The 18,363-nt window shown below is 48.5% G+C and overlaps 1 protein-coding gene across 2 annotated transcripts in view; it reads right to left on the bottom strand.

Annotated features, from left to right (window-relative positions):
- The window catches only part of EFCAB5 (EF-hand calcium binding domain 5), a 106,404-nt gene that overhangs the window by 25,532 nt on the left and 62,509 nt on the right, over positions 1 to 18,363 (bottom strand). For both annotated transcript variants that reach the window (XM_029613459.1, XM_029613460.1), the window contains 4 exons: positions 11,549 to 11,835; positions 9,248 to 9,420; positions 7,837 to 8,065; positions 3,666 to 3,818 (listed from right to left, as the gene is read on the bottom strand). In XM_029613459.1, coding sequence (XP_029469319.1) covers positions 3,666 to 3,818; positions 7,837 to 8,065; positions 9,248 to 9,420; positions 11,549 to 11,835 — 842 coding nt within the window. The remainder of the gene's footprint in view (positions 1 to 3,665; positions 3,819 to 7,836; positions 8,066 to 9,247; positions 9,421 to 11,548; positions 11,836 to 18,363) is intronic.

Raw genomic sequence — 18,363 nt, 5'->3', positions numbered from 1 at the left:
CTGGATTGGGGCCAGGAGCTAGTGAGAGAAATCTGGGCCATGGTCTGCACATTACATTCACATAGTGCTGTTTAGCAAGTGGTGGCACATGCGGGAGGCAGTGTCACAAGCAGCTGGAAACAAATGAGCCCCCTGACAGCTCACCAGGGAAGGAAGTTCATCTGAATGAATTGGATCAATGCTAGCAGCCCCTAGACGCTGTCTTGAGTGAGACATTTTCCCCTGTTTGAATGGGATTCAATATTTACAGCACATTTAGAGCAGGGGTAGGCAACTCTGGTCCCTGAGTGCTGCCAACAGGTCTGGTTTTCAGGTTATCTACAATGAACATGTTTTACAAGCCCTTGTTTTAACTAAACTGGACTATTGTAGTACTCTTCTCTTGGGCCTTCCCACCACTACGACAAGACCGCTACAACTTCTGCAGAACTCTGCAGCGCGACTATTAACTAACTCTAAAAGATCTGATCACATTACACCTATATTGAAAGACCTACATTGGCTCCCTATTAGTTACCGACTTCAGGACAAGGCACTTTCTCTAATTCATAAAGCACTGTACAATGAGAAGGTTGAGTGGCTTAATGCAGCCTTACATTTTCAAACACCATCTCGAACAACACGATCAGCCAACACCGGTCTTCTACCAATACCTTCTGTAAAAGCAGCTCCCCTGAACACAGTACGCGAAAGAGCATTGTCAATTGCAGGACCGAACATTTGGAATACCTTCCCCCTCACAGCTAAGGATGGAACCTGACATTAAAGCCTTTAAAAAAGGAATTAAAACCTGGCTTTTTACCCAAGCTTTTCCAATAGTATGATTATTTCAATATTTTAAGTTAAGCCATGATTTTATGTTTACGACTATTTTTTACCATCATTTTAGCTGTATTTTAATAATTTTATAACAAGCAGAAATGATGTTTTTATGTATTTATATATTTTAGTCTATTTATTTTGATTTGCAAATATCTTAACTGTTATTTGTGCAACTCTGTAAACCGACGTGATATTTTTCGATGAATGCCGGTATACAAAACCCAATAAATCAATCTATATAAATAAAAATGTAAATGTTCGTTTGTTCAAAATCTTAAATCTCCAAAAGTTCTTCACCGATTGCTTTGAAATTTTGAAACAACGCTGCATTCGATTTCATGCGTGTTTTTATATACCTATATTATATAGATATCACACCTGTGATGAGCAAAAACATGTTTTTTTTGAAAAACAGCGCCATCTGTTGGACGTACAAGCAACACACGCTATCTACAATATAAATGTGCTCTGACCCACGGCCCGCAAATGCGCAGTAGAGAGGCAGCTCTACCACGCATGTGCGGACCATTCAGCTCTGCGCTACGTGCTAGGTGTCACAAGAGGGGAGGAGGAAAGGGCAGACGAGTCGCCGCTCCGAGAAAACGGCTCAGCCCGTTCCTTCCCCGCTGGGGAAGGGGGGGAGGGAGTAGGGACTGCTGGACAGTTACACACAGGAGGAGGAAAGGGTAGAAGAGTCGCTGAGCCATTCCGTCCACCGCCGGGCAAGGGGGGAGGGGAGTTGGACGGCCGGAGCAGAGCAAATGCAGTAGAAAGCGGCTGTGAAGAGATCACAAGCAGCTGCAGCCTGCAGCAGCCTAAGCGCAAAGAGCTGAACAGAGAACAGCTCGCCCTCCTCCCCCGCCCCCTAAGTCCCGCAGATAAGGAGAAGCCAAGTAAATATCCCGCAACTGCGGGGGGGGGGGGGTGGTGGAAGATAGTGCTGTCAGCCCGCCCGTGGGTCTCAGTCACCACGGAAAGAGTTTACATGGGCATCGCTCCACCCCCACTCCCAGCAAAGCACCGTGATGAAAGTGAAAGCCAGAGCCCCTGCTCCTTCCCTCCCTCTCAAGCTCCCAATCGGACTTCTTAAAGGCACAGGTCTGCCAGAAAGAGCAAAGTAAGCTAGGCAACGTGTCCCAAATCTGTTGCAGTGTCTGCCGCCTGCCCTTTGCGAGGTGGGGGGGGAACGGAGTGTTTTCCTCTCTCTCCCAGACACAACTGGCGTGGGAATTTTGCAAGCTCTTGCGAGTGCAGAGCAAAGACTTAGGTGGGGAGGGGACAAAAATCCCGCCCGTTTTAACTGTGTGAGAGAGAAGTGTGGTAATGTGCGCTGAAGGCGAATGTGAGTGCCAGAGAGAGAGGGAGACTATGTGAGGGATTGTGTATGTGTGTGAGAGGGATTGGGCGTGCATGTGTGAGGGACAGAGGGAGAGTGTATGTGCAAGAGAGAGAGAGAGAGGAAGCCTATGTAGGGAGCTGTATGAGAGAGAGAGTCTCTACCCCCTCCCCCCCCAGCTCTCCACTTATAGGTTACAGTGGAAGGGGTTCAGTGTAGAGGGGAATGGGAGAGCAAAGGAGTTGGGGCCTGTAAGGATAGAGTGAAAGGGGTCTGAGCCTGTCCCTCCGCCACCGGGGAAGGGGGGAGGAAGTTGGGATGGCAGGACCATTACGCCTTGCGAGATCCCCCTCAGCCACCGCTGCAGTTCCTACCACCGCCGCCGCCTCTGGCCCTTTGTGGTGCTGGGGGGGGGGGAGTGGAGCAGAGCAAAGACGTAGGAGGAGAGGGGACAAAAATCTCGCCCATTTTAATGGGCTTAACGGCTTGGACTAAATATTTTACAATTCCATTTCAATGTTTCCGATTGCATTGTTAAATTGAATTTTCATAGATTTCAATTTATTTTCATTTTGATTTAATTATTTTGTGTGACATTGCGTTGGAATTGAGCTGTGTCGTTTACCATACCGTTCATTTAGTGAGTATAGTTTATGTTTTTTCTTTTTTCATTCTTTTTCATTTCTACAATTATGCGGTTTACATCTAGACACGGATTGCTTCTCACATGGACAATTATATGTTGCGTGTTCTAGAGTCGGCAAACCAGACAATCTCTATATCTGCACAGACAATGGAACAACAGAAAATATTGTATACCCACAAGCATTGTGAAATTAACCATATTCGAAACGTGCGCTCTTTCTTTCTTTTCCATTTAAACCAGACTGAGCCACAGCAACGCGTGGCCGGGTACAGCTAGTAAATAAATAAATAAAACATGTAAGAGATATATTTGCATGCATTGCCTCCATTGTATGAAAATATATCTCATGCATATTCATTGTGGATATCCAGAAAAAAACAGAGGACTAGAGTTGCCTACCCCTAGCCCTGGGGTCCAGATGGAGTTATGTGTCCCTACATGGTCTCCGATGGAGAGCCAATGATACAGCTGATTTCTTGTGGCCTTGTGAATACTGCTTATTGTGATAGCGTTACTGGATGTGCACAGCATTGTACAAGGGTGCCAAGTCCGTTCCCCAAAGAGCTTACAATCTAAGTAGCTAACTGGGGCAATGGGATGTAAAGTGATTTGCACAGGATCACACAGAGCATCAGTAGGAGAAGCAGAATGTGAACCTCGGCCATTGCTCTAACCACTAGGCCACTTCTCCTGGGTTTTGTTTGGTCTTTACGTATGTGATGATCTGGTGCATTGTATAAATATGAATCTAATCTTCTGGACAGGTGCGAGCTAGCAATCCCCCTACCCCGCAATACCCCACCACCAAATTGTCTCCCTAGTCTCAAGCCGTTCTTTCCATCCCTCCCTCTACTCGGATACCTTCTCCGGGCTGGGCTCCATCATGTAGGTGATGACAGTATGGATGTTGGGCGCTCGGTTATAAATCCAAGCCAGGGCGCTGGCCACCAGCTTCAGGATATTCTGACGACTCCGGACATGATGGTAGGCCGTGCTGAACACGTTGCAGATCCCCTGAGGAGAGAGAAACCCCAGCCCCAAAAAATATTAACAGAGACATCCGAGAAAAAAGTTCAGGATGAACCTAAAATGTCATACATTTGATCATTACTGTAAATTACATCAGTTGCAGTTTATTTGATCTAAATTGATTGCAATCCACCTTGAGGCCATTCTTGGTAAAAGGTGGAATATCCTAAGTCTGCAAATAATTTTTTAAGAACATAAGAAGGTCCATAGAGCCCAGCATCCTGTCACTGACAGTGACCAGTCCAGGTCGCAAGTACCTGGCAGATTCCCAGTAGTGGATTTATTCTTTTTATCTCATTCCCAGGGATAAGCATTGGCTTTCCCAAGTCTGCCTGGCTAATAACTGTTTTCAACCCCACTATGTTATTTGCCTTCACCTCATCCTCTGGCAACAGATTTGTTTTAAATCTGCTGGTTGCTAATTTCATGGAGTGTCCCCGAGTCCTAGTGTTTGAAAGGGTAAATAAATTTTCCCCATTTACCTGTGCCACTCCACTCATGATTTATAAATCTCAATCATATCCTCTCTCAGTCATCTCTTCTCCAAGCTGAAGAGCCCTAATCTGTTTAGCCTTTCTTCATAAGGGAGCTTATCCATCTCCTTTATCATTTTTGTTGACCTTTGCTATGGCTTTCTTGAGAGCAGAACTGCACCCAATACTTGAGGTGCGGTCGCACCATGGATCTATACAGAGGCATTATGATATTCCCGGTTTTGTCCTCCATTCCTTTCCAAATAATTCTTAATGTTCTATTTGCTTTTTTTGTCCGCCACATAAGCCAAAGATTTCAGGGTATTGTCCACAAGGATTCAGAGGTCCTTTTCCTACATGGTGACTCCCAGTACAGAACCCTGTGGCCAAGTGCAAAGTAATGCACGTAGGGAATTTTCCCTACGTGCATTTTCCCTATGTGCATTACTTTGCACTTGGTCACATTAAATTACATTTCTTTAGAAGCCCAGTCGCAGAAATTCCTTCTGCAGTTCCTCACAATCCGCTGCCGTTTTCATGACTCAAAACTATTTTGTGTGCTCTCAAACTGGGCACCTCACTCATTATTCCTTTCATCGGAGCATTTATGAATCTGCTAAATAGCCCAAGTCTTTACACAGACCCCCGAGGCCCTCCACTAATGTCCTTTCTCAATCTGGAAAACTGACCATTTAGTCGTACCCTCTGTTTCCTGTCTTGTATTGTTACCAATCCACAATAGGGCATTGCCTCTGATCCCATGACCTCCCAATCTCCTGAGGAGTCTCTCAGGGGGGACTTTGTCAAATGCCTTCTTAAAATCCAAATACACTATATCAACCAGCTCACCTTTATCTGCACGCTTATTTACACCTTCAAAAGAAATCTAGAAAAATGGTAGGGCAAGACTTCCCTTTGCAAAAACCCTGTTGACTCTCCCCGATTATACCATGTCTGTCTATGTGGTCAGCATTCACTTGGATTGTAACTTTTAAACAGGCACGCGGGCGCACATGCACACATGATATAAAATAGCCTGAACATTTGCACGTGCGTGTGCAATTTTAAGTGGATGCGCGCCCTCGCGCAGAAATACAGCTTCTACCGCATAAGTGGGGGGATTTTAAAAGACACCTGCGCTGACGCCATTACCAGTTTTCCCAGTTCACCCAGTTAAGAGCTAGGACTTCCAAATCTCCCTTGTTTTGTAGCCTCCCTTCTCCCCTGTTAGTCCCCACCTTTAAAGCCCCGCTGATCTACCTAGAATGTTTTTCTTTTACAACTTACGTGTCCTCCATAGCAGCAATAAAGTTACGCGGCAGGGCGCCCTGGAGCCTGCCAGTGCGTGGAAGGATTTATGTGCGCATTTCAAGGTGACATCCAGGAATGCCCGTGCCCCGCCCACACCATGCCCACGCCACGCCCCTCCTTCGGAACTTTTCCTTTGCGTGTGTGGCGGCAAAATACGCACGTACATGGGCGGCTTTTAAAATCCACTCGGTGTGTGCTGGCCCAACTTGTGCCCGTATCTCCTGGTTCTGGCGCACGCTCCAGGCTTTTAAAATTCACCTGCTGGCTTTCCTGCTATTTCCTGGTCCACTCTGAGCACCCCTTTTACCCCTCGGTCATCTAGCGGCGCACCTGACTCCCTCACAGCCTTTTCGCTTCAAGCGTATTTGAAAAAATGTTATTACTTGCTTTTTTTTACCTTTTAGGCAAACTGAATTCTTTTTTTCATCTAACTTGCCAGTGCTTATGCTCTTCCCTATTTTCTTCAGTTGGGCCTGCTTTCTGGTTTTTTTTTTGAAAGATGCCCTTTTGGCTTTAATTGCCTCTTTCACTTCACTATTAAACCGCACTGGCAGCCGTTTGCCTGTCTTTCTCCTGTACTCTAGAAGGCAGGTCAGAGAAAGCAGGGAGACTTTGGGATACCCCTTGATATAACTTAACAGTCTGTGATGGAGAGCACAGAACCCGCACATTGCATGGAGTGGTGAAGACTAAAACCCTGCCTTTCCTAAGGCGGTCTGCAGCAGGAAAACCCTGCCAGAGCTGCGCACTGCCCTACTAATTTGTGAGTCCCAGTGAGGCTGCTTAAGGCTGCATTGAAAAAGCAGGATTTTTCCTCTCTTGCAGAACGATACAGTACAGTGCGCTCCGGTAGAGCGCACTATTAGCCCAAGTTTTGGACGTTCGTTTTCGACGCGCTAGCTTTACCCCTTATTCAGTAAGGGGTAATAGCGCGCCGAAAACGCGCGTCCAACCCCCCCCCCCTCCCCGAAACTAATAGCACCCGCAACATGCAAATGCATTTTGATGGCCCTATTAGTTATTCCCGCGCGATACAGAAAGTAAAATGTGCAGCCAAGCCGCACATTTTACTTTCCGAAATTAACACCTCCTCAAGGCTGGCGTTAATTTCGGCTGGCACCGGGGAAGTGCACAGAAAAGCAGAAAAAAACTGCTTTTTTGTACACCCTCCGACTTAATATCATAGCGATATTAAGTCAGAGGCCCCAAAAGTAAAAAGAAAATAGTAAAAATAAAAAAAAAAATAAAAAAATCGGCCCGCGACTCGGAAGACGGACGCTCAATTATGCCGGCGTCCGTTTTCCGAACACGTGGCTGTCAGCGGGTTGAGAACAGACGCCGGAAAAATTGAGCGTCGGCTGTCAAACCCGCTGACAGCTACCGCTCCTGTCAAAAGGGATGCGCTAGGGTCCCTAGTGCCTCCTTTTACCGTGGGCCCTAATTTGCAAAGGCCACCCTCTTGAATCGCGCACCCAGGAGAGTGGCCTGTGCGCGTGCTGGGAGACCGGGCGCTCGCCAGCTCTCCCGCGCGTTTTTCTGTATCGGCCTGTTGGATAGAGAGGGCATGTCTGCGTGTTTGTGTAAGTGGAAAAGGGCCGATCTTCGTGAAGATAAGAGACCAAGAAGGTTTGCACAAGACCACAGGGAGAGGAACGGATGGAAGCTGAGGCTGTTGGTAGTCACATGTATCTCACCGACTCAGCTTAGCCAGGCATTGTAGCAAAGTGCTATGAGGGAAAGGTTCAAATCCAGCCGTAGTTAGAAAGACTCTGGCTGGAGCTGGGGCTTTTGTCTTGTACAAACGTTCTTTTCAAAGAATGGTTTCTTAGTTTTCATGGAGAAACGAAACATTATTCCTTTTTGGTTTGTCGACGTGAGCTAGGCCGAAGAGGAGTTTCCTGGCCAAACTGGAAGAGGTATAGTAAGAATATTATAAATAAAAAAATGTTGTGTACTTGATTCCGTTTCAAAGCATTTTATAAAACATTCAAGGGGTTTGTTTGTTGTAAAATCACCACCATGACCTCTAGTTATTAGATAAGAAGCTCTTCATGTACATTTACTGAGGAGAACTTGTCAAAAAGCTCTTCATATGGTAAGAAGTGCATAAAATAATTCCTCTTCTAACCATAGCAAGCTTGGTCAGCTAATCCCTTGCAGGATTAAGGAGCCTCGCAGCACCCCCTTCTCACGCTTGCTGACAGAAAACCTTTACCCACCTGGTAGAAGCTGATCTCATGAGTCATGAAGATGTTCCTTTCGTGAGGGTCCCGCATGGTGTCAATGGTGAGGGTCCCGAATGTTCGCTGGGTGGCATCCTGCAGGGGCAGCACCAGCAGCGAGCCCTTCCTCTCCTCTGCCGGCCGATCCTGGTTCCAGAAGTGGATGTTTCCATGGTACTGGACCCGGGGGGCATGAACGGGCTTCCCCTCGTCGATTGCACTGAAGCTGCGAAATTTCAGGAGAGCGCAGTGACTCACAGAGTGACGCCTTTGGCAAATGTTCTCACGGTACCATCATGCACAATAGGGGCAATGCCAGCACAGGGTCTCTGTGTACAGGAAGGACCAAGTCCATCTCTGGATAGTGGGGATGTAAATTGTCACCTTTAACCCCAGTAGTTGTGATATCCCCAGAATTTTACAATCAGGCCGATACAGTACAGTGCGCTCCAATGGAGCGCACTGTTAGCCTGCTCTTGGATGTGCGTTTTCCCTTACCCCTTATTCAGTAAGGGGAGGAAAAAGCGCAACCAACCCGCGGCACCTAATAGGGCCCTCAACATGCAAATGCATGTTGATGGCCCTATTAGGTATGTCTGCGCGATTCAGTAAGTAAAATGTGCAGCCAAGCCACACATTTTACTTTCAGAAATTAGCGCCTACCCAAAGGTAGGCGTTAATTTCTCTCGGCACCGGGAAAGTGCACAGAAAAGCAGTAAAAACTGCTTTTCTGTGCACCCTCCGACTTAATATCATGGCGATATTAAGTCGGAGGTCCCGAAGGGTAAAAAAAGTAAAAAAAAAAATTAAAAAATTTTTTTAAATGGGCCGGCAGCTGTTGGGCTGAAAACCAGACGCTCAATTTTGCCGGTGTCCGGTTTCCAAGCCCGTGGCTGTCAGCGGGCTCGAGAACCAACGCTTGCAAAATTGAGCGTCGGCTGTCAAACCCGCTGACAGCCGCCGCTCTGGGCTAAAAGGAGGCACTATGGACGCGCTAGTGCCCTAGCGCCTCCTTTTGCCTGTTTCTACTGCACCGGCGAGTGGCTGGTGCGCGCGCCGGGAGAGCGGGCGAACGCCCGCTCTCCCGCGGACTTTACTGAATCGGCCTGAATGTAAAGAGCCTTCTGACTTGCTCATCCCTGAGCACATTATTAGATTATCAGATCCCCTGGAGGGGATGGGATGTCCTTTCTTGGGCCTTAGTCTGTACTATTGTCCTACAGTGTTAGACCTGGGAATGAGCCAAAGTCTTGGTGTGTGATTTGAACGTGGGTGCAAAGGTTGAGACTCCAGCTGGCACTGCAGTACGTACTGATGCTTTGGGGGTTTCCCTCATCTTCTGATAAAAACATTAAGCGTTCTTATGTAGAGGGAGAAATGGATAGTGATTAATCAGGTTTGCACTTACCTCACTCCTTTCATGTGCCTGTAAAGAATTTTATTCAAGACGTACGGGGCATCGTCACTAGTGCAGGCCACATATCGCAGCCAGATCTCGGCCTGGTCACCTTCCAGCGGGTCCTTCTCCAGCAGGGCAATGCTGGCGCTGATTCTCTTGTTGTTCCCATGGGCTTCGGCATCCTGTACAGAGAAATTCTGCTGTTACCAAAAATGGATCTTATCCCTCGGGTGCCACCAGGGCACCCAGAAACCCAGGCCTCTGCACTCAAACCTCTCCAGCACAGGCAGACCGGAGGCCTCCCTGTCCTGTAAGCAGCAAGATGAAGCAAGAGGCAAGAGAAGGCAGCAGCGTGGGTGGGGGACAGAGCTCCTGGATAACTTCTCCAGGACCCTCCGTGCAGACACTCACAGCCCCCCCCCCCCCCCCCCCCCAAGATTCACCTTTAAGGGGAACCACGGGTTTACAGCAAATTAGGAGGCTGTTCTGCACAGCGGAGCTGCCCCCCCCATTGGTAAAAGAAACCTGCTGCTGCCTTTTGGAAAGCGAGAGGGAAGGATGCCGTGAGCAAGGAGAAGACCGCCTGAGCTTGGAGATCTCTTGTTACTGGGCCGCCGCGGAAGCTCTGATTTAATACGGCAATGAGGGGGACAGGAGATGTGGGGAAGGGCCCCAGGGGGCTTCAGAAGAGAGGAAGTGGAGAGCACCTTGTGACTCGGACACGTCCACTGCTCTGTTGTTAATGTGATATTTTGTTTTCCTTGACCTTGTTTTCAGTGGATCTTTCATTGCTGCTCCCTCAGGTTTGCCTGTTATGGAAGTGCACTTTTATTACTGGGGTTTCGTGGGTACTTTCAATCCTGTCTGTAGTCTGCCTTGAACGCGGGTTTTCCCCCTCGGATATGTGGCATAGGCATTACAAACTGACAGGCCTATACAGTAAAGGGCGGCCGCGGTTACCCTGCTTCTAACCCGCTTTCTACTCACAATTTGGCTGTGTTAGTCCAACCCGCGATTCACTATCCCTTTTAACCCATCCTTACCGCTTCTTTAAATCAACGGGTAACCCTTTCCGCCCGCGGCATGTATATGAGATGTAAACGATCGGATTAGCTATTCCCTCCCATACAGTAACGTGCGCCCCGATTATCGCCTTTTTAACCTGCAGTTTTTCCATGTGTTTAACCTGCTAACTTACCGCCTACCCTTACCCCTGTGTTAGTGTGGAGCGTCAGGTCAGAGAGACGAAATTTCACGGGCAAACGACCCCCTCACCCCCCCCAGGACAAGACCTTTAGAGGAGCCAGGATCGGGCAAACTTTCCCCCAGCCCCCGCTCACCTGCCCTGGCCGCGTCCATGGGTGCCGATCTCTGGAGCAGCCCCAGTCCTCTCTCCCCTCCTCCCGGGGGCAGCCGGCGGCGAGAACGAGAGCGGCTTCAGCAGCCCGGGGCGGATCGGACGCTCCCCATGCGAGGCGCGGGGAGCGTCCGGCTGGACGTCCGAGGTCACGGCGTGTGCTCATGCGCTCATTCACCATCGCCGGCAAGGGCTGCTGGAAGCCGCGCCTCGCATGGGGGAGCGTCCGATCCGCCCCGGGCTGCTGAAGCCGCTCTCGCTCTCGCCGCCGGCTGCCCCCGGGAGGAGGGGAGAGAGGACTGGGGCTGCTCCGGAGATCGGCACCCATGGACGCGGCCAGGGCAGGTGAGCGGGGGCTGAGGGAAAGTTTGCCCGATCCTGAAGCGTGGCTTTCCCGGTGCGTTGGATTTTAGGTTGGGCAGGCAAGAGTTTAGGCCGGCTGATACTTCTCTGATCCTTTTCTTTTGCTTTAAGTTGGGATCCACTTCCTGGTACCTGTCATTTCAAATGGCATTTGAAATGACAGGTACCAGCGCACCCAGGATACTGTATAGGCGCTGTATAGCGCTCTATACATAAAATGGATTGCGCTTCATGGACGCTTCTTGGACGCGCTTTGGACGCGGCTTGCATTTGCATGCCATTTAAATACTGTATCGAGCGGTATGTGATCAGAACTGTGCGCTGCAAACGAGCGGGCGCCCGGCACTGCTGCACGTTTTCTACCGCGTCCTTACTGTATCGGCCTGTGAATTGGACGAGTAGTGGAAGGCGACTTGGGCGGCGGCTGCCCACGACCCTGAAGGACATTGTCTGAACTCTTCTCATGTTTCCTTACTTCCCTGGGTGTTTGCAGCTCCTGCACGGGATGATCGGGGGGGGGGGTGCCCGGGGTGCCCGGGGTGCCCGGGGTGCCCGCTGCACAGGGTTAGGGGCTCCAGCACAGCACACACCTTGCTCAGAGCCAGGAAGACTGCCCGGTACACCGGCTCCAGGCTCCCCGCGCTGTTCTCGGCCGCTCGCTGGATGTGCTGCAGCCACTTCCTGCGGGCGGAGCCCCGCAGGCGCTCTGCCTGCGAGCGCTCCATGCTCAGCGTCAGGAACTCCACCACCTTCTCAAAGACCCTCTCCCTGTTTCCCGGGAGCTTCGAGACGATGCACTCAATATAGAACTGGAAGGTCTTGGCAGACAGTTTCGGCTCCTTGCTCTGATCCGGGGGGAATGTCAACTTCTCTCGTCCTGAATGGGAACAGAAGAACAAAGCAACCCCTAAACGTCTGGCAGCAGAAAAGAGCCATAAAATATGAAGTCCCAGAAAACTATCAAGCCGTAGCACCATCCTCTGCTGAAAGGTTAGGGGCTGTCCAGGTGCGGCACCCGGTTATGTGATTTTTTGGGGGGGTAAACCTGCGGTTATATAATCATTCCTCCGTCCGTTTTACAGATTATGCACTCCTTACTTCACTTAGGCCTGACGCGGGAAGTGAAGGAGGGCCCTTGTCTGAATTTATAAGTAAGGACATGACGCCTTTGCTTGCTTTTGTAATGTAATCTATGAGAGCTGTCGTTAAGACTTGGTAAAGGCAAGATGCATGCATTAAGTATGCAATTTGTTTTATCAAAATTCTATAAAAATTAAATGTAAAGAAAAATCTGAGGACTCCGGGAAGATGTTCAATCCTGTGACTCCAAGGAGCAGTACAGGAGGATGGGGTCCATGGAAATGGACCTTTGCTTTCATGGTGGCATTTGGTCCCTGTTGCCCCTTCTCCAGGCGCCTGCCCATAGCCGGATTCCTCTTGGCCCTCAGTGCTTCGAGACGTTAGGACTCTTCTGTTCTATGATAAGCCTGGGAACCGGGTCCCACGCTGCCACCATCTGCCGCACACACTGCTTCTTCCATCACCTCCAAGCAAGGGAAGAGCCGAGGTAAAGAAAGAGATGACAGGAGAAGCGCGAAACAAACAGTCGGGGAGGAGAGGGGAGAGAAAACCCATGGAGAAAGGAAAGAAAATTAAGCAGATGTACTAAGGAGGAGGGGAAATGTTTATTTTTTAATTAAAGCAATTAAAGAGTTTTCAATAAAAACCTGACTGAATATCAAGCAATGCCCAATTTTCCAGCCCTTGCTAGAGAGTGGAGGGGCCTCTTAGCCTCAACCTCCAAGCAGCCAAACTCTGCATGCAGTGCAACCCCGGAGAAATGGATATAGGAAGGCAATTCCTCCTCCCAAGGGAGAAGAGAGGCAAGAGAAAATCCACAAAAGAATGAGCAAGAACAATTCTGTCTGATCCTGGGGGAAACTGCCAGCAGGCAGGGAATGAAACCTGAGATTTGTCCCTGAAATTCGACTTCCCATAAACTGTACCTTTGCCCTTGTTATTATTTTGCAGTTTTGTGCTTCCCCTTTTTATCTTAATCATTCTGTAAGATTCTCCTGCCAATAAAGAGCTCGGCGTCTGAATCAGTGCCAGCGCTGTAAGAAGGATGTTAGAGCTCCCTAGAGGGCACTCGTGCAAGCTTTCTTTCTCGTCAAAGCCTGGGGAGACGCCTCAGAGAGGGCTTTTTGTGTCTCAGATAGGCGCCCAGAGGGGGTAAATAAACATTTAGATAAGATATAGGTGAGCACATTTGATAAAGTCCCCATGAGGAAATTACAACGTCATGGGGTCGGAGGCAGTGCTCTGTTGTGGACCGGCACTGGCTAAAAGGCAGGAAACAGAGGGTAGGATTAAGTGGTCAGCTTTCCGAATAGAGAAAGGTCCTCGGTGGAGTTCCACAGGGATCGGCACTGGGACCGGTGCTGTTTAACATACTCAGAAATGAGCTGGAAAAGGGAATGACAAGTGAGGGGATCAGATTTGCAGAGGACACAAAATTATTGTATTCAAAGTTTGTTAAAACAGCAGATTGCGGGGAATTGATTAACCACTGTCCATTTATCCCACTCCATAAAACTCCTGATGTGTTTATTAGAAGAGGGGAAAACCCCATAGCATCCGTAAGCACTGTAGTGCCAGCGGGAATCTCAACTCTCTAGACCCAAGTTCAAGACTTTAGCTCATCCTCTAGCCTAACAGTCAGGCCAATACTGTAAAGTGCGCTGGACCGAGCGCACTGTTTAACACGCGGTTGGACGTGCGTTTTCGATGCGTGACCACTACCCCTTATACTGTAAGGGGGTAGCACGTCGAAAACGCACGTCCAACCACCCCGTAACTAATAGCACTCACCACATGCAAATGCATGTAGATGAGGCTATTAGATATGCACTCAGAATACCGAAAAAAAAATGTGCGGCCAAGCCACACATTTTACACTCAGAAATTGTCGCCTGCTTTTCTGTATACCCTCTGACTTAATATGCTAGCGATATTAAGTCGCAGGAACCAAAAATGTAAAAAAAAAAAAAATAATTAAAAAAAAATGTGCCGACCGGTCAGGTTAGGGAAACGGACCCTCAATCTTACTAACATCCATTTTCCTAACCTATGGCTGTCAGCGGGTTCAGAAAACCGACGCTCGTAAAACTGAGCATTGGTTTCCTGAATCCGCTGACAGCCACCTCTCCTGGGTTTCCGCTAATAAGGAGGTGCTAGGGATGCGCAGTTGTCCCTAGCGCCTCCTTTTTAGCTCGACCCCACATTTAAATACAGGGTCACGCGCCCAGGAGAGGTGGCTGGGCGCATGATGGGAGAGCGGGCGCTCAACCCGGAGCGCCTGTTCTCCTGTGCTTCTTATTGTATCGGCCTGAATGTAGGAAAATATTCAGACTAATGCCCAGGAAAGCACATCCCATCCCATCCTATCCAAGGGCCTGATAACCTATCGAATAATGTACAGAAAACAGTGCACCAGAAGGCCATTCTATATTATGAAATTCCAGCGATATCACAATCCCTGGGGTTAAAGGGGACAGTTTACATCCCCACCATCCAGAGATGGACCAGGCAACTGAATGGCAGATGAAATTTAATGTGGAAAAGTGCAAGGTGATGCACACAGGGGAAAATAATCCCAATCGCAGGTACACAATGCTGGGTTCTGTACTGGGAGTCAGTACCCAGGAAAAGGAGTTTGGAATCCTTGTGGATAATACATTGAAATCCTCAGCTCAGTGTGCAGCGGTGATTTAAAAAAAAAAAAAAAAAGCAAATAAAATGTTGGGAATGATCCGAAAAGGAATGGAGAATAAAACAGAAAATATCACATTGCCTGGGTGTCGCTCCACGGTGTGACCACACATTCAGACCAATGCAATAACATGCGCTCAGGCTAGCGCACAGGTTAACCCACGGTTGGACATACGCAGGGCCGGTGCAAGAGTATTGGGCGCCCTAGGCGACCCTTGCGCTGCACCCCCCTGGTCGCGCCCCCCTCCCCACCTGTTTCGGCACACAGTCTCTATTTCTCTTTGCCGCGAGCGGGATAGGCCCCGCTTGCGGCACCACGTGGCTACTCTTCAGCACCCCCTACGGCTCAGGGCCCTAGTCGACCGCCTAAATTCGCCTAATGGACGCACCGGCCCTGGACACATGTTTTGGCCACACATCCATAACCCTTGATGCAATAAGGGGACCAGCACGTCCAAAACACACATCCAAACCATCACATAGCTATTAGCACTTATCCCATGCCATGTTGATGAGGATATTAGCAAGTACCTCCAATGTAAAAAATAAAAATGCACCTGACACGCACATTTTAACTCTCAAAAATTAACAGCAGCCCAGGAGCTGGCATTAAGTCTTGAGGTGCCCCAAAACCCGCACAGGAAAGCAGAAAATACTGCTTTACTGAGGTACCTCCGACTTAATATCGTCACAAGATTAAGTTGGAGGAACCACAGAAAGCAGCAAAAAGGAACAAAAAAAAAAAAAAAGACTCGACGGTGGTCGGGTTAGGAAAACGGACGCTCAATTTACGAGTGGCCAATTACTTAATCCTTGGCTATTCATGAGTTAGGAAAATGGATGCTTGTAAAATTGAGCGTCCGTTTTCCTAACCCGTGCACAGCCACGTCTCCTGGGCCCCCGATGCCATGGACGTGCCAGGGATGCACAATTTATCCCCAGTGCGTCCTCTTTAGCATGGCGGCTCATTTGCGGAATGCACTGAGTGCCCGAGAGAGGTGAATGTGCGTGCGGTAAAAAAACGGGTACCCAGTTTGGATGCCCGCTTTTTCGCACTCTTTATTGCATTAGCCTGATTTGAGTATTGTGTGCAATTCTGGTCTCCCCATCTCAAGAAAGATATAGCAGGACTAGAAAAGGTGGAGAGCAGGGCCATAAAAAAGATAAAGGGGTTGGAATAATTCCCCTTTGATGAGAGGCTGCGCTGGCTGGGGCTCTTCAGCTTGGAAAAGAGATGGCTGAGAGAGGGCATGAGAGGAGTTTATAACATCAAGAATGGTTATTTACCTTTGCAAATAATACTAAAACAAGGGGGACACTGCATGAAACTAACAAGCTGCAGATTCACATCAGATCATAGAAAGTGCTTTTCCACTCAGCGCACCATCAAGCAGTGGAATCGGTTACCAGAGGACATGATGAAGGCAACTAGCTAGCGGGGTTTAAAAGAGGCTTGCACAAGTTCCTGGAGGAGAAATCCATATCACATTATTAGTAGGGACCTTTGTTTTCAGTTTTTATTTTATTTTGCCTGGGAATTTTAATGTTAGAACAAAAAACACAGGAGAAAAAGCAGTGGAAAAGTCTTTTTTTTTTTTTCCATGGATTTCTTTTTTTTGTTCTACTATTGAAATTCCCAAGCAAAATAAAATAAAAAGTGAAAGGTCCCTAATTATTAGCCAGGTACACTAGTAAAAGCTCTTACTATCCCTGGGGAGTGAGTAACAGGAAATAGATTTATTTTATGGGATCTCTAAGGTACTTGTGACCTGGATTGGTCACTGTCAGAGGCACGGATGCTGGGCTCCATGGACCTTGGGCAGACCCAGCAGGGCAATTCTTATGCTCTTATGTTCGTGTAATTATTAGTCAGGCAGATGTGGGACTCACCACCTCTGATTCTGGGAGCGAGCACCAGGGAAGGGGACGTTCCACGTGACCCGGCCTGGCCACTGTCAGAGGCACGGATGCTGGGCTCCATGGACCTTGGGCAGACCCAGCAGGGCAATTCTTATGTTCTTATGCTAAGTCTTTTAGTGCATTGGAGGAAGGACATATAAATGATTGTACATCAAATAAAGCAAATAGATAATCCTGCCTCTGTGGTTTTTTTCTAATTTCACTCAGGCCGATACAGAAAGAAGTGCGGGAGAGCCAGCAAGTGCCCATTCTCCCGATGCGCGCACAAGCCAGTGTCCTGGGCACGCAATTCAGTATCGGCCCGCATACAAATGAGGGCCCGCATGCAAATGAGGGCCCGCAGTAAAAGGAGGCGCTAGGGACACTAGCGCGTCCCTAGCGCCTCCTTTTTGACAGAAGCGGCAGCTGTCAGCGGATTTGACAGCCGACGCTCAATTTTACCGGCGTCGGTTCTCGAACCCACTGACAGCCACGGGTTCGGGAAAACGGACGCCGGCTAAATCGAGCGTCGTCTTCCAACCCGCAGGCCTCAGGCAGATTTTTAATTTTTTTTTATTTTTGGGGCCTCTGACTTAATATCGCTATGATATAAGGGGTAAAAATAGCGCGTTGAAAATGCACGGCCAAATGCGGGCTAACAGTGCGCTCCAGCGGAGCGCACTTTACTGTATCAGCCCGACTGTGGGGAAGGGACACAAACCCCACCCATTCTTTCAGCATTTGCTCCTGGGTGAAGTTCATCTCTTTTATCCCTAAAAATCGTAGAAAAAAAGCAAACATCACCAAGAGGCTTTCACAGAGGAGCTAGCGCCTGGGTGTGGGCTGATAGCAGAAGAAACATTTCTTTGGCATTATGGAGATCCTCAAACACTGAGAAATAAATGTGAATTCAGAAGTGCGGAGGTTTGTAGATACTGAGTGCAAATCTCAAAAGCCGTTTACCTGGGCAAATTGACCTTGCTGAAAATCAGCCCACACATTCAGGCCGATACAGTGAGAATCGGGGGAGAGCGGGCCCTCCATGAGGGGTCGCGCTAATACGGAGGTGCTAGGGACAATAGTGCGTCCCTAGCACCTCCTTAGCATAGAGGTGGCTGTCGGCGGGTCCTGACAACCGATGCTCTATTTTACCAGAGTCGGTTTCCGAACCCACTAACAGCCACAGGTTAGGAAAATAGATGCCAGTAAAATTGAACGCTGTTTTTCTAACCTGTTCTCCGGCAGACAGATAAAATAAAAAAAGGTTCCTCCGACTTAATATCGCTAGGATATTAAGCTGGAGGGTGTACAGAAAAGCAGTATTTTCTGCTTTTCTGTACACTTTTCTTAATTGGCCCGCTTGGCCACACATTATACTTTCAGTATCCCAGGGACTAACTAATAGCCTCATCAACATGCATTTGCATGTTTTCGATGCGCCAAACCCCTTACTGTATAAGGGGTAATAGACATGCGTTGAACATAAGAACATAAGAACATGCCATACTGGGTCAGACCAAGGGTCCATCAAGCCCAGCATCCTGTTTCCAACAGTGGCCAATCCAGGCTACAAGTACCTGGCAAGGACCCAAAAACTAAGTCTATTCCATGTTACCATTGCTAATGGCAGTGGCTATTCTCTAAGTGAACTTAATTAATAGCAGGTAATGGACTTCTCCTCCAAGAACTTATCCAATCCTTTTTTAAACACAGCTATACTAACTGCACTAACCAC

The sequence above is a fragment of the Rhinatrema bivittatum genome, chromosome 8, assembly GCF_901001135.1.
Source record: "Rhinatrema bivittatum chromosome 8, aRhiBiv1.1, whole genome shotgun sequence".
Lineage (NCBI taxonomy): Eukaryota > Metazoa > Chordata > Amphibia > Gymnophiona > Rhinatrematidae > Rhinatrema > Rhinatrema bivittatum.
Note: the sequence above shows the minus strand (reverse complement) of the source record. Positions and strands in the feature narration are given on the sequence as shown.